This window comes from Castanea sativa, chromosome 6 (assembly GCF_040712315.1).
Source record: "Castanea sativa cultivar Marrone di Chiusa Pesio chromosome 6, ASM4071231v1".
Taxonomy (NCBI): Eukaryota; Viridiplantae; Streptophyta; class Magnoliopsida; order Fagales; family Fagaceae; genus Castanea; species Castanea sativa.
Window position 1 is genome coordinate 53,268,726 of NC_134018.1, and position 13,986 is coordinate 53,282,711.

The window sequence follows — 13,986 nt, forward strand, 5'->3', positions numbered from 1 at the left end:
TTAAGCCTTCAATTTTGTCATTGGTGTTTCAATATTTACTAACGTGCTCAGCAATGTAAGTATAGCTTCTTTTTAATATATTTTACAAGTCAAATTGCTTTTAAGATGTGGAGATAAAGAAGCAGAAAAGAATGGCTATTCTCCTTTTAAGTGAGATCTATACACAAAGATGGACTGATAAAAACAACAGTGATTATTTATTTTCAGTTAAGTTCCGGATAATTTGAGTTTCCAGATCCACACTTCAGTTTTCAGGCCCGTTTGCTAACCAGGCAGTGAACTTTGCCTCTTTTATTTCCACAAGCAAAGCAGAAATCTAGAGAGATGATCTTCATAATCATGGTCCTCAAGGACAACATTAAAATCTTTTACTAGCAGAAACCCTCTTTTTAGAGGTGGGATTATCTTATAGAAGATCGAAGAATATTCAAATTCATAACCTCTAGTTTTTGTTTTTTGCTTTTTCCTTGTATAGAACCTTAACAGACATGGAATCTTTGTTCTATGGAAACTGAGTTCACAACCTAAACTAGTTATGGCACATGCAGACACAGACAGATCAGGCTTTTTTGATCATGCAAACTGTTAAGAAAGTATTTATTATTGTTCCAATAGACATGCCTTAAAAAGTGTAAAATGCTAATTCAGGCTTGGACCCAACAAGTAGAATACTACTACGGTAATGTAAGGAACTAATGTTGGTTGGCCCTCTTACCCTTTTTTTTTTTCATTAAAAAAAAAGTGAAAAATGTTACTTGGATAAACCACAATTCAAGTTGTTACAATTCCAAAAAAAATGCTTTACTAATAATTAAGCCTGCTTCGTTTAAACCAATAGTGTAATTTATATGCTAAATCATGCCCCAGATAGAGCTGCTGCCATAAAGAATCACATGATAGCTGTCAGAGAAAAGAATATTATTACCTTAAACCAATATCATGTTTATACTCCATTTGGTCCGGTTGGCAGGGGGAGGCAAAGAAAATGTAGAACATTAGAGAGAGAGAGAGAGAGAGAGAGAGAGAGAGAGAGAGAGAGAGAGAGAGACATACAGTAAAAAGACGTAAAAAGAATATTACAAGCTAAGAATTGAAGCTATTGAAATTTATAGTTTCCTAAGCTGGTTACAGGAAATCAATATAAATAATTTTTAGTTACCATATCTTTAAATTTCTATACAACGCCTGCAAAACTCAATCTATCCAAGGATGGGAAAGGCAGCTCAGTTCCTAACTTGAATGAAATCGGTTGTTCCATTAAATAAAATAATGACGTAATTCAAAAATCATACTTCGTTCTCCCACTACTTAATATTAGGCACAACATATCTGATATGTTAGCAGAGGAACTGAAGAAGTTCCATGACTCGAGCATTAGGCGTTTCCTTGATCCTTTGAAATGAACAACCTGTATCCAGAACATAAAGCCAGATCTGAGATAAAATCATGTTTAAAAGCTTTGGCATATCTATTGCCTTGTAAGACCATAATCAAAGCACACTCCTACATTCAGCTGGTGGCAAAATCATAATTTATTATGTTAACAATATACCTTAACGTCTAAGGGCATTCCATGAAATTGACCTGCACCTTCGGGGGGCGTCCAATTGTATATAGCACATGGTAAAAATAGTACTGAGGCACCACCAATTTTTTCTACAAAAGCTTGTGGTTTGGTAAATTTCCTCGTGTCAAAAGAAGGATCTGATCTTACAACCCAGGCAAGAGCTAACTGATCTCCAAGCATTCGGGAAGCACTCATGTACTTTAAACTGTAAACTTTCAGTACTTTTTGTAAGAAAGCCTTTGCCCTGCATCCAAGTTCATAACTTAATTTCCTTTGGTGTTGCCAAGACAATGTGAGGAAAACAACAGAAATGGAATTGAGGGGGAAGGAGATCAACCGCATTTTCAGTAGTTTTTTTCACTGGAGGGAAAAAGAAATAATTTTTTTAAAGCACAAACTACCATCAATGGTATCAAATTGAAGATGTTGCTGGTGTTGATGCAGAAAGATGTGCAGGTGCCATAGGTGAGATGCAAAAGGTTGTCCTCTCACATGTGGTGTACTACTAGACATGGTGCAAGGCGCAAAAACAGAGGTATGGCCGTATGGGAGTTGTTGATCTACCCTCTCCACTATTAAAGGGGTAGATATTTTATCCTCTAACAGAAATTAAATTGAACCCTCTCTATGCAAGCCCCACGCCTTTTTCTTTCCCCCTGTCTTCTCATCCATATGATCCTAACTAAAAAAAAATTAATTTTATTTTTTAATTAGAGTAGAATGGCAGAACAAGATGCATGAAACTGATTCAGAAAGTTTTATGATGTCCAAATTTGAGCTTCCTATTTATATTTTATTCCCCATTTAGTGGCAAGCAAATTGAGCATACAAAGAACACAAAGACATTGCAATTAATTCACCTTAAAATTCCATCAGAGGTACCCTTCACTGCAATGAATCCCGAATTCAAAGGTTGCTCTTTGTTGTTCCGAAAGGTGAGAGCCAGATGAAAATTTGGATACTTTTGAAAAATCTGTCCTAGATCATCAACCACTGATATGTCCGAGTCAGTGAAGATGTAATGAGTAATATGCCCCTCCCTATGAGAAAGCTCCTCAAGCCTTGTGTCTAGAAAAGCCTGAATTACAGAAATTGATTGAACATGAAAAACCACGGGGCACAACGTTGTTTACAGAAAAGGAAAAATAAAAACAGTAATTTCTTGTGATGTTACATTGTTGTATATAACCAAGTGTTTCTTTAAAGATGTAAATAATGAAATGAGATTATGACACAGACAGGGACTTCTGAAAATGAGAGAAGGAAAAAAGTTGACTAACAACTTGCTCTCTATTAAATTAAGAGGAAGGGCAAAATTCATTGGAATCATGAAATAATCATAGCCATGGATAGACATCTAGAACATATATACCAGTCAATCACAGGAAACCATAAAAAGTTCAGAGTTTTTAACAATGGAGAGTTGCTCAAGAAGCATAGCAATTGACCATCAACAGAAATGTTCAACCTAATGTAAATGCAATGTGCTCTTACAATGTAAGACCTGATTCTTTGAAGCATCAACTTGTCTCGCGAATATTCACCTTGAATTGGATGGATGGTGACCCTATTTCTGCGCATGTGAAGGTCAGATGCTGGGTCGGTAAGAATAATTACATTGCTCTGGGGCATTGTCACCTGAAATACAATATATACATAAACCTTTGAATCCAAGCCCGGTTTTAAACATTGCAAAGCCAATGGCTGCAAGCATGCAATAAACAGATGTCAGTGGCATTCAGAAGCACAGACCAAATTCTCTTTCCTGTGAAAATCCACTTAGACATTCTCTTCACCTTATAAGAATTGTTCCATATTCATATTCTAGAATGAAAAGAGGAAGAGAGAAAAAGGGGGGGAGGGTTGGGAAGACATACAAGATTTTTTTGGAGGAATAATAACCTTCTACTCTAAGCTAACAATAAAACCTATATTGAGCCAGTGTGTCCACTAAACCTGAATTGTTATCTGTGGTAGAAATGGATAGCAGAAAAGTGTCATACTCAGATATTTTATACCTTTGGAATTGATAAAAAAAAATAAAAAAATAAAAAAAAATAAAAGGGAAACAATTAAACTAGTAAAGATTCAAATAAATTTAGTAAGGCTTCTTGGAAGTGTTTAATAAATGTGCTTGTAAAAAGCTATTGTTGACGCTTTACTAAGAAATTACCTGAATGAAGTTAATGAAAATGTTCAATACGGCCATTGATCTCTCCACCTTACTATATGAAGCATTTCCAACAGTAACCAAGTTTGATGATCTATCATTTACATTTACATTTAGGGAGGAATTATAAATGGTAAAAACAGTGACAAAAGCAATATTTTCTCCGCTTCTGGATTTGTGGGAGGATGTTGAAAAATGGGTCTGGTTGAGAGCTTTGGTGCCTGCAACATATATAAAACAAGAAACACACATAAGACACAGCAAATAACCTATATATGGGGATTAAATGCAAAATTTTCTAATGGTAAGAAATAATACAAAATCATTTGACCACAGAGAGGAATGTTACAATTTTTACAAGAAAGTAGATGTATACATTACGTTACTTTTAGAAGTGTCCATAAGTCATAATTTCCTGTAAAGAGGAATATTAAGTATTAACATTGAAATGACCCCATAGTGTTGTGTGCATGTCCAAAAAAAATTAAAAGGTAAGACTGAACAGCTAATGATTAAATCTCAGTTAAATCTGCAACAAACCAAATCAAAGTCCCAGCAGTTTTTTGTTTCCTGATATCTGAAGGGAGTCCTGGGGTATGAAGACCATGTATTACTGAGTAGAAAGATCACCAACTAGTTGATTGAACAACTAATTAAACACCACATGCCAAAAAAATTATAGTTCAAAAGGTAAAGGAAAAACTGATTATAATTTACTACAAAACCATTTTACCAACTGTTTTTACATATCCAAGTTCTTTGATCAACAAAATGCAACCTTATAGGACTCAAAACTGCCATATTATAAGGAAAGGGACTGCAAGAACCTTCACATTGCAAACGATTGGGCAAGCCTTGTCCAGCAGCAGGCCCAAGAACAAGATGATCAGATTTCTTGCTCTGTTTCTTCGGCGGATACTCCAAAGTTGAGTTCTGATGCAATTCCAAAACTGAAATATGTAACAAAAAAATGCTCACTCTTAAGCTTATGTTAATATAAAAACCACAATAATATATATATAGTGAGAGAGAATCACCAGAGAGCAGAAGAGGGAGGAAGAAAATAAGAGGAAGACAGAAGAGAAAACGACGCCATCCACTGCACATTCTCATGGTTAACCAATCTGTCTGAAGACCTGCTGAGCGCTGACTAAGAGATCATTGTCCAGGCCAAAACAAAAGCAAACAGCATAATGATAAAGTGTCTCAGTTCGCTGCAACAATGATGTTGTGCTTTATTAGGCTGCAAATTCAAATGGGCAAATAGGATGTTCACATTAAAGCCTCATTGAGGGTCAACAGCAACAATTTCAAAGACGCGCAATTTGCTAACCTGCAATAGCATTGGTGCACTTTAATAAAGATGTCATGAAAATTTTCTGCCAACTTGTCAAAGGATCTTTTCTTACATCTCTATAAGGACTCAGTTTTATCATCCCTTCCTCACAAAGACTACCAATTCATTCCCTTTTCAATTTAACAGCTACCATTAAGGACCAACAAACTAAAACACTAATCCATCACTGCATCTATACATACAAATTCTATTTCTACGTTTTCCAGATGTGTGTTTGTGTATTGGGGTTTATGAATTCAAGTTAAAAGAAGCTGATTTTTTTTTTTTTTTGTTGTTGTTGCCATGAAGTTTTGTTTAGCATATAGAAAAGAAATAACTTCTGGGTATGAGACTTTGGTGGGTTGTGTGTGATTAAATTAAAAGGGAGAGATTAGTAATAAAAAATCACATTCAGAGCAATGAGAAAGATTCACCCAGCTCAATTGCTACAAACCTCAGAAATGCAAAGCATTACTTACAAAGTGAACAGTGAACTAATAAGATGGGAAAAAAATGAGTTAGAGAAAGAAAAAGACTTACAGAGAGAGAGAGAGACAGCAATTTGCGAATCTTGATGCACCGGTGAAGAAGAATAAGAGACGGATGGTGTTGTCAGAGGAAAAACTTTGCCAATTTCCGCTGTTTCGTTTCGGTAGTTGTTAAGTTTTAACCTTGTTGGTCTCTCTGTTGTTATGGGCCCTGGCAGAGGACAACTTGGCTTGTTATAGGTCCAGTTCATTACCTTCTTCGGTGTTTTTTTTTTTTTTTTTTTTTAATTTAACTTTTGTTTTTTGGGAGAACCAGCTTCGGTTAAATACATGGAATGCTACCATCATAATATTTTTTTTCATAAAGTTCTTACACAATTGAGTTGACAAGTTACTTCTCAAAAAAAAAAAAAGAGTCAGACAAGTTTTTATTGATTTTTATTTATATTCATTATTGTCATCATTTTATTATCTATCAAACTACAACTTGTCATTTTGATAGTTATGAAAAAAATTTGTGACTTTAGACATTGATTAAATATTTACACATCTTTTTATTAACCAATAAAGTATAAATAATACATGGTAAAACTTAGATATAATATCTTTTTAAGTGCAACACATTAAATTCCCTTAGTATGTAACCTATTGTTTTGAACCAAAAAAAAAAAAAAAACTAATTGAAACACACTCTAAACTGTTATGCCAAAAAGGATTTGTCATTTGTAGACCAATTTGAGGGATTTTTGCTCTTGAGAGAGAGAGAGAGAGAGAGAGAGAGAGAGAGAGAGAGAGAGAGAGAGAGAGAGAGAGAGAGAGAGAGAGAGAGAGAGAGAAATTTTAGTTATTTGGAAAATCTTAAAATCATTGCATCTTAAGGAAAAGTGTCCCTGAAAAACACTACCAAACGGTTTCACTGAAAAAGACATTCAAAAAACTTCATTTGCTTCTTTTTATGTTTTTAAAGGGGTGGGGTTAGATTGAGAAAAGCCTAATATAAGCCGGGAAAATACAAGGTTCATTAGGAGAGAATGATAGCCTTGATTTAATTTAATTGAGCTTGCAAAAAATTTGGGTAGTGTCACACTGACGAAATCTTTAACAATATGATAATTTCTTTGTTTTGTTTGTTGCGAAGAATAATTCATTAAAATAATTACTTGCAAAGAAAAGTAGGAAACAGTAATATAATGCCAGCCACGTGTGATAAATAATTCTTGGTAGCTTCGGAAATTATTTACCAGGTGAAAATTATTTAGCCTTGCAGCCTTCCCTTGCTCTATCCCTGATGTCAAGCTGATGAAAAAATTGAATTGGGTCTTGGAACCAAACTTTTGAAGAGGTAGTCAATACTCAAGCCTCTGCTTGGGCTGGACTCTACAGCTAAATCCAAAGCTTGGTCTATATTCCTAATAGCTGATTCTCAACACATTACAAGAAGACAACATCATTTGCAAAATCTGGCCAAGCACAAGGTGTTTTGATAGACCAAGAGCCTTGTAGGTTGTAGCTCAACTAGCTGGCACCTTCTGGTGTTTTTAACAGAAACATTTAAGGATCAAATCCAAGGTTGTCAAAATCGGGATCCTACGTAGGATCGTAGGAGGTAGGTGAGATCGTGGATCGTAGGATCGGATCGTAAATCGTAAGATCCTATATTATTTGAGAAAAAAACAAAAAAAATAAACATTTGTATGTTAAATAATCACATAAATTATACATTCATTAATATAATTACCATACATCACTATATTCATTTATAAGCATCATTTAAAGAGGTCAAAAATCTCAAAACATGACACTCTATTGGAATATTTTTTATTCGGATCCAACTGGCACACTCTCTACATTAGAGTTGAAAAATTTGGTCTATTGGGATTTTATTTTTCATTTAAGTCCAACTGAGCAATCTATTAAGTTTAAAAACATTACAAGAAATAAAGGTCGTTTGGGATCGTCAAAATCGTGTGATCCTATCGATCTTGAACGATCGCAAAGATCCTTGAAAGATCTTAATCGTTTTGAGCAGGTGAGATCGTAAAATCGTAGGATCCAAATCGGGATTTTGACAACCATGATCAAATCCCCTTTCCCCCGTTGTTACTATTGAATTATAAAAATAAAAAATTGTACGTAATGGAAGCAAGTTTACTCTTAAAACCCGACTCCAAACTGCACTCTCTCTCAAGGTAATGGTCCAAATCTGAAACAATGCTCTAATTTGATAATGGCTGCTGAATATTAGTTCCATTGACAGTGGTGTATTATGCCTCCCATTCTTCATGTATAGTTGTATACTCTTTATCACATCAATATAAAGCCAAGCAATTTTACAATATGTCAATCAATATAGAATATTTAATACATCAAGGGTGTTAATGAAGTAAGAACAGAAGAGGTAAATAATGATTTTCTTTGACAAGGGTGTCAATGAAAAAAGAATAGCAGAGGTGTTACGCGTAGGCCTGATAGAAAGGAAAAATAGAAATAGTTTGACCAAAAAGGACTACTCATTTGATCTATGTTCAAACGGTATTGATTTCCTATCAGGCCAGGATTCTATCTTTTCAAAGTACTTGACTGGCACAACACCATCAAAACCTTCAGTTAAGATAACCTTGTTTTCTGAAATGTAAAGCTTCATTCCTTCTGTAATCAAAATTGTAAAGAAAAAAATATATATATATTAGAAAGAAGAAAGCTTGTCTTTCAAGGAATATTGTGGCTCCCATCAAAAAAAAAAGGAATATTGTGGCAAATGTATTGAATACTTGGATAGAAAATGAATAATCTGTGTCCATAACACTTAGAGCTTGACAATATGTTCTTCAAACTTACCTTCCAAAGCTTTTCCGACATCTAGAAAGATCAAAGTATTGACATCCCGTCTCATACCTGGAAGATGACAAAACAAGCAAACTGTAAGAAGTTGACCAAAATAAAATTTTATCAGAAGAACGATCAATGTATAGATATCTTCAAGATCATTTAAGTAGTTGATGACAGCAGAAGTCAATTTCATAAAAAAGTCACCGCCCGATTTCATTTTTGTTTGATAAGTTAATACTACCATTTTCTGTTTAAAAAAAAAGTACTAAGCAGTAGTGACTATTTATCAAACAGTCTACCAGTTTCTGTTCAGAGTAGTAATTAGTGCTTCAAGAACAGTCCAGAAACCTGGTAGAACAAGATCTTGAAGTTTTGTTTTCCTCAATGACAGGAAAAACCACCCCTAAAAGAGCTACTCTAGTATCTGTTCAAAATAATGGCTACATAACAATTTTGAAGCCCGGTAGAACAAAGCATTAATGCCAAAGGGTCCCAAAAGAACAGCATGTTAGATACATTGGTGTGTATACATGGGCAGGACTCCCACAGACTCTGTTGAAAGGAAAATTCATATAATAAAAAAGTAAATATAAATGTTGTATGCATACCTAAGGATCCATGATATCCACAATGCAATGATGGTTACAAAAGTAACCTTGAGTTTGATCAAACACCCCAAGAGGTGCACCTCAAAGGGCAGGCAAAATGAAGGACATATTCTAAAACATGCACAAATTCATTTTGATAAAGGATATCAGTTATTTGGTAAGTCTCCAACAAATGTCTAAAACTATAACACAATTTTGGGTGAGTTACAGACCAAATTGTGTTATGTCACCCAAGTGAATTTTTCAGGTCTTAGTGCTTTTATATTAAGCCATATGCACAAGTCAAAATTAAAATCTCTTTCATGTAATAAGTACATCATTCTGATCAGCACTTTGGAGCCAAAATTAGTCACCCATCTATCTGACCAAGACAGAGCAGGTCTTGGAAAGTAGAAGACATTACCACAAGCCTTTATTAATTATCACAATAGCTCCTGCACAACCCCATCCCCTGCACGGCCATGCATAAAAAATTCCACATGATAATAAATGAAATATTACCACTTATTACTTCCCCATCTGCTGGCAGGCCGCAAGAAAAGTGAACATGCAATCTTTTCATACGTTTTAGACCAATCTTCAAAATTGATTCCAAATTTCTGCTGTAGGTTCCATGTATGCACACTGCATATTACCAGGAAAGAAGAGCAATGAAACAAACAAAAAGGGAGAAAATGATATTTTTTTGATAATAATAATAATAAAAAAAAAGGTTAAAGTTATGACTTTCATTTTCTTTTTGAACAGAAACAATTTATGACTTGAAAATACAAACATATATCAACCTGGAACTTCTTCAGGGGAAAGGATTGGTTTCAATAAGCTCTCAGACTCAACTGTCTGCAAATTAAGCATAAAACATCCAATAATATTGTTAGTCAGAAGTCAATATACTAAATCAAATAGTGTATATCACAACTAAACTGGGAAAAGTATATCACAAAGCATTCAAAGTTAGAATTATTATAAAGTGAAAACAAAGGGCACTAACAACACTCAAAGTAGAAACAAAAGCAATTGACAGTATCAGTATCATGAAATTTGAAAAATCTTATACGTTATAGTCACATTATCATAGAATTAGATAATAAAATGATAGACGAGCAATCTCTGAAATAGGCATAAAGAATTGAATTTAAGAGTCAATGATTGGAGAAAAAGGATCTAGTCTTGGATTTGCAAATTAAAAGCTCAAGCATTCATATAACTTGAGCCAAAGTGCTTATGAGTATAAGAAACCCACGTTGTTGAGAATCATTTAACTTCAAAAGGACTAATTACAGGTTATATCTCAATTGGACACGGGTTCAAGCATAGGATGTCAACTTGTATCCTAAAACAAACACTTTCTAGTGTAAAAAAAAAAAAATCAAAGAAGATGTTTTACCGTTAACGTGTGGCCTTGGTTAGCACGTATGAAAAGCTCACCAGTTTCTTCCAAGAGGCTGAACCGCTGCTTATTATCCTTTCTGACAGCCTGCATGATGCACTATAGAACTTAAAAGTGTCTTTTGCAAGAAATTATGTAAAACATAATGTTACTGACAACACAAGATAACAAATTTAGGAGAATGTAGTCAATTTGCACATTGTGCAGGAAATATCATAAGCACAACACAAGTATCAACATCATTGGCTGGCTCCATAAGCTGGACACATCACAAGAACACGACAACATAAATTTAGTCTGTACTATAACACTAGCCAGCACAATGGCTACTATGTTTAGCAGTAAGGTATTGGTTTCAAATATGTTGATCTTAACAGCACTTGACCAATGTAACCCTTGTGTTCAAGAAATGTCTATGTAAGAGTCAATAAGACAAGTGATGAGGAAGTATATATCATCTAAAATTTGTACTGTGTGCATACTATGCATAATCACCATATAATCACTTTAGAAATTTCATATATAATCAAGCAAGATTTACTCTTAGCGACCATGCACTTGCCTAAAACTCAAAACAATTTAACATTAGTCTTGCATACCAAGCAACATGCTGTTGAGTAATGATTGTACTGATTATCCTTTTATAAATGTGCTCTGGGTAAATTTATACTTAAATAGCACTTCAAATTAAAAACTTGCCTTAAAAATTCCTCCTCTATGGTCCCATTACAGTCAGAACTAATTACAGGTAATCTCTTATGTTAGTTAACAAGAAATTAGCATTTTGCACAGTAGGTGAAAGGATTCACTTATGTAATATCATTTTACTGCAACCACAGTTAAGCAAGGAGCTCAACAGAACAGAAAATAAACAAGAAGGAAGATAAGAATGGTATTGAAGAACATACCTCCCTAATATCATCAATAGTGTGTGATCTCAATGGAATATTAGCGAAAGTCTTCATATTCAGATTTAACAAATCTTGAACCTTCACGTACCCATCACTCCGCATATTCAAATTCAACTCAGTAGCCATATGGCGCAAAATACGCGTCCTGAAAAATTATAAAAAGGGTATCAAAAAAAAAAATCCTCCGAATTTCTAGTATGACTCCACAGTAGAGTTCTTAAAATCCTATCCAGAATGGCATACATTTTTCACACTATCATTAACTTAAATAGATGTCAAAATAACACCAATTAATACCTTGTTTAAATATTTTTGATTAGTAAAAATCTAAACCACTCATTTAGTGGTTAAGATTTTCAAAACTACAAACATAGGTATAGTTCCTTAGGTTCTGTACATTAGGTTCTCAAATTAAAATCAAACCCTTGTCTTCATTGACCAATACAACACAAGAAATATTATTTTCCCCAAGGAGTATTGCATGCAATCCAATTATGTGTTTAAATTTAATTGTGAACTATACAGGAACTCTCTCACAAGCACCTGAAATCAAAATTCCCTTGTTTTTCACACACACACAATACAAGCAATGAAAATTTTGAAATGTTATAATAAGTTGTAGTTGTAAAAGCTCTGGCATTGGGGAGTTTGGATTTCAAACTTAACAGCAAATTCAAGCATAAAGATTCTTCTTTTAAAACACAGTATAATGCAAATTTGAAAGAGTAAACAAGAACATAAAATTGAAAAGAAAAAAAAAAATGAGTACAAGTTTTACAAGAACAGGGTCTAGTAGTGCTTACAATAGCCTACCAAGTGCATCAATCTTATCTTTACCTGGGCCGCCACCGCCACCACCACGACCTCTTGATCTCTCTCTATCGTTTCTCTTCTCCATTCCTCTTCCTCCGCCACCACTGCCCATAATAAGAACAAACAACATTGTAAGCAAATTCAGTTTCAATGTTTTCACAAAACAAAACAAAAATAATAACAAAGTAGACAAAATTTGTGAATGGGGTTTTAGTTTTTAGCTTATTGAACCAATAGAAACAATGGTAGTACAAGTTTCTTATCCTTTGCAGTTTTTTTTTTTTCTCGGAAACCAAACAAAGGAGAGAGAGAGAGAGAGAGAGAGGGAATCTGACCTTGTACTGGAATGAGCAAAAGAAGCGAAAGGAGAGGTACTGGAAGGTGAGACTGTGTTGCTGTTCTTCTCCATGAAACAACCTAGGAGGAGGGTACGAGGACTCCTGGACCTGGTGAGCAATGGTAGAGTTCTGGGGACAGGCGGCAGGAATACAGGGCAGTAGCGTAGAAATTTAATGCAGCTGGAGGTCACCAAAGATGCACACATGGATTGGTGAATGGATGCGTATGCGGTTCTCTATAGAGAGAGAGAGAGAGAGAGATGAATACTCTGGAATAGAGGAGGGAGGGTAATCTGACTTTGATAAATTATTGGGTAAAATACAATAACTTAGCCTGATGTTTGAAATAATGCCAAAAACACCCCTAAACTTCTTTAAAATGTTCAATTTGGTCACATTAAGTGCCCGTTTGGATTGCACTGAAACACAGCTACGTTTGCGTTTGCATTTTAAACAGTGGGACCCACAGCTACAGTGCCCACGAAGATAAAAACAACAACTTCAGGAAAAAAATGCATAAACATTTGGCTAAACGCACTGTTTTACTAAAGCACTGGGCATGCGTGTACTTTTTATGACCCACAACTCTTAAGGAAACGTGTTGCTACAATTTTGAATGGTGCGTTTTGTTTTTAAAACCTAGGATATTCCTATACACTCATCTAACCCACGAAGCAGGGCGTTTTTTCAGAAATAACTAAAGAATTCAAACTATATCATTAGTAAGCAAAGGTTTGAAACAAATTTGGTTTCTAATAAATCGAGTCCATTGGACTCGATTTTGGGCTTATAAATCAAGTACATTGTACTCTATTTCTCCATCGAGACACGGGCTGAGCTGGACAAGGAGTCCACATAGGCACAAAAATCAAGTTCATTGAACTCGATTTTTGGACATAAAAACCGAGTCCTTTGGACTCGATTTCCAATTTCCACATCTACCATGTGAAGGTCACGTGCGCACGTGATCACTTCAAAGTAAATCGAGTCTACTACACTCGATTTTTGGTCCCCACCAATTTTCCGGCACGTGGACATAACTCGAGTAAAAGATACTCGATTTATTTGCTTCTAAAAATCGAGTCTACTGAACTCGATTTCTGTGAATGGTCCCAGCCCGTCCACGTGTCATGTGGGTCCCAACTAGGACCTTTTTCCCCCCTCACCCGGCTCACACCCTCTCTTATGCTCTCACATTTCTCTTTTGCTCTCACAGCAGCATCACTCACACAACTTGCCTCATCACTCACACAACTTACCTCTCATCACTCACACAACAATCACACTCAACTTTCATCAACTCTTAGGTAATGTTTTTACAATATTGATAATATAGTGGTTATTTGCTAGGTTATTTTTTTAAGAAACAATTAGAACATATTAGGAAAATTTTTGTTTTTTAGGTTGAAAATTTTTGTTTTTTTGTTTGTTAGTGTAAATATTGTGATTAATTTATTTGTTAGTATATTGTGGGTAGTTTATTTGTTAGTATATTGTGATTATTTGTTAGTTTTTTTTAATTATTATTATGATTAA

General features: G+C 34.7%; 2 protein-coding genes across 3 annotated transcripts; both read right to left on the minus strand.

The window, feature by feature from the left end:
- Nucleotides 1–1,055: 1,055 nt before the first annotated feature.
- On the minus strand, nt 1,056–5,747 carry LOC142638274 (uncharacterized). Of its 2 annotated transcripts, none has more exons than XM_075812294.1 (8): nt 5,614–5,747; nt 4,775–4,980; nt 4,565–4,687; nt 3,741–3,958; nt 3,062–3,205; nt 2,428–2,645; nt 1,553–1,811; nt 1,056–1,408 (listed from the first exon to the last, which is right to left on the minus strand). In XM_075812294.1, exons 2-8 carry the CDS (start codon nt 4,848–4,850, stop codon nt 1,280–1,282), a joined length of 1,167 nt encoding a protein of 388 aa, XP_075668409.1. In that variant the 5' UTR covers nt 4,851–4,980; nt 5,614–5,747; the 3' UTR covers nt 1,056–1,279. The 2 variants fall into 2 exon arrangements, with proteins under 2 accessions (XP_075668409.1, XP_075668408.1); XM_075812293.1 differs by having other exon boundaries at nt 4,775–5,070.
- Nucleotides 5,748–7,840: 2,093 nt separating this feature from the next.
- LOC142638706 (uncharacterized) lies at nt 7,841–12,761 on the minus strand. The gene is made up of 8 exons (XM_075812767.1): nt 12,448–12,761; nt 12,103–12,216; nt 11,297–11,444; nt 10,386–10,475; nt 9,784–9,838; nt 9,500–9,622; nt 8,400–8,456; nt 7,841–8,210 (listed from the first exon to the last, which is right to left on the minus strand). The coding sequence occupies exons 1-8, from the start codon at nt 12,654–12,656 to the stop codon at nt 8,068–8,070; spliced, it is 939 nt and encodes a 312-aa protein (XP_075668882.1). The 5' UTR covers nt 12,657–12,761; the 3' UTR covers nt 7,841–8,067.
- Nucleotides 12,762–13,986: the final 1,225 nt, after the last annotated feature.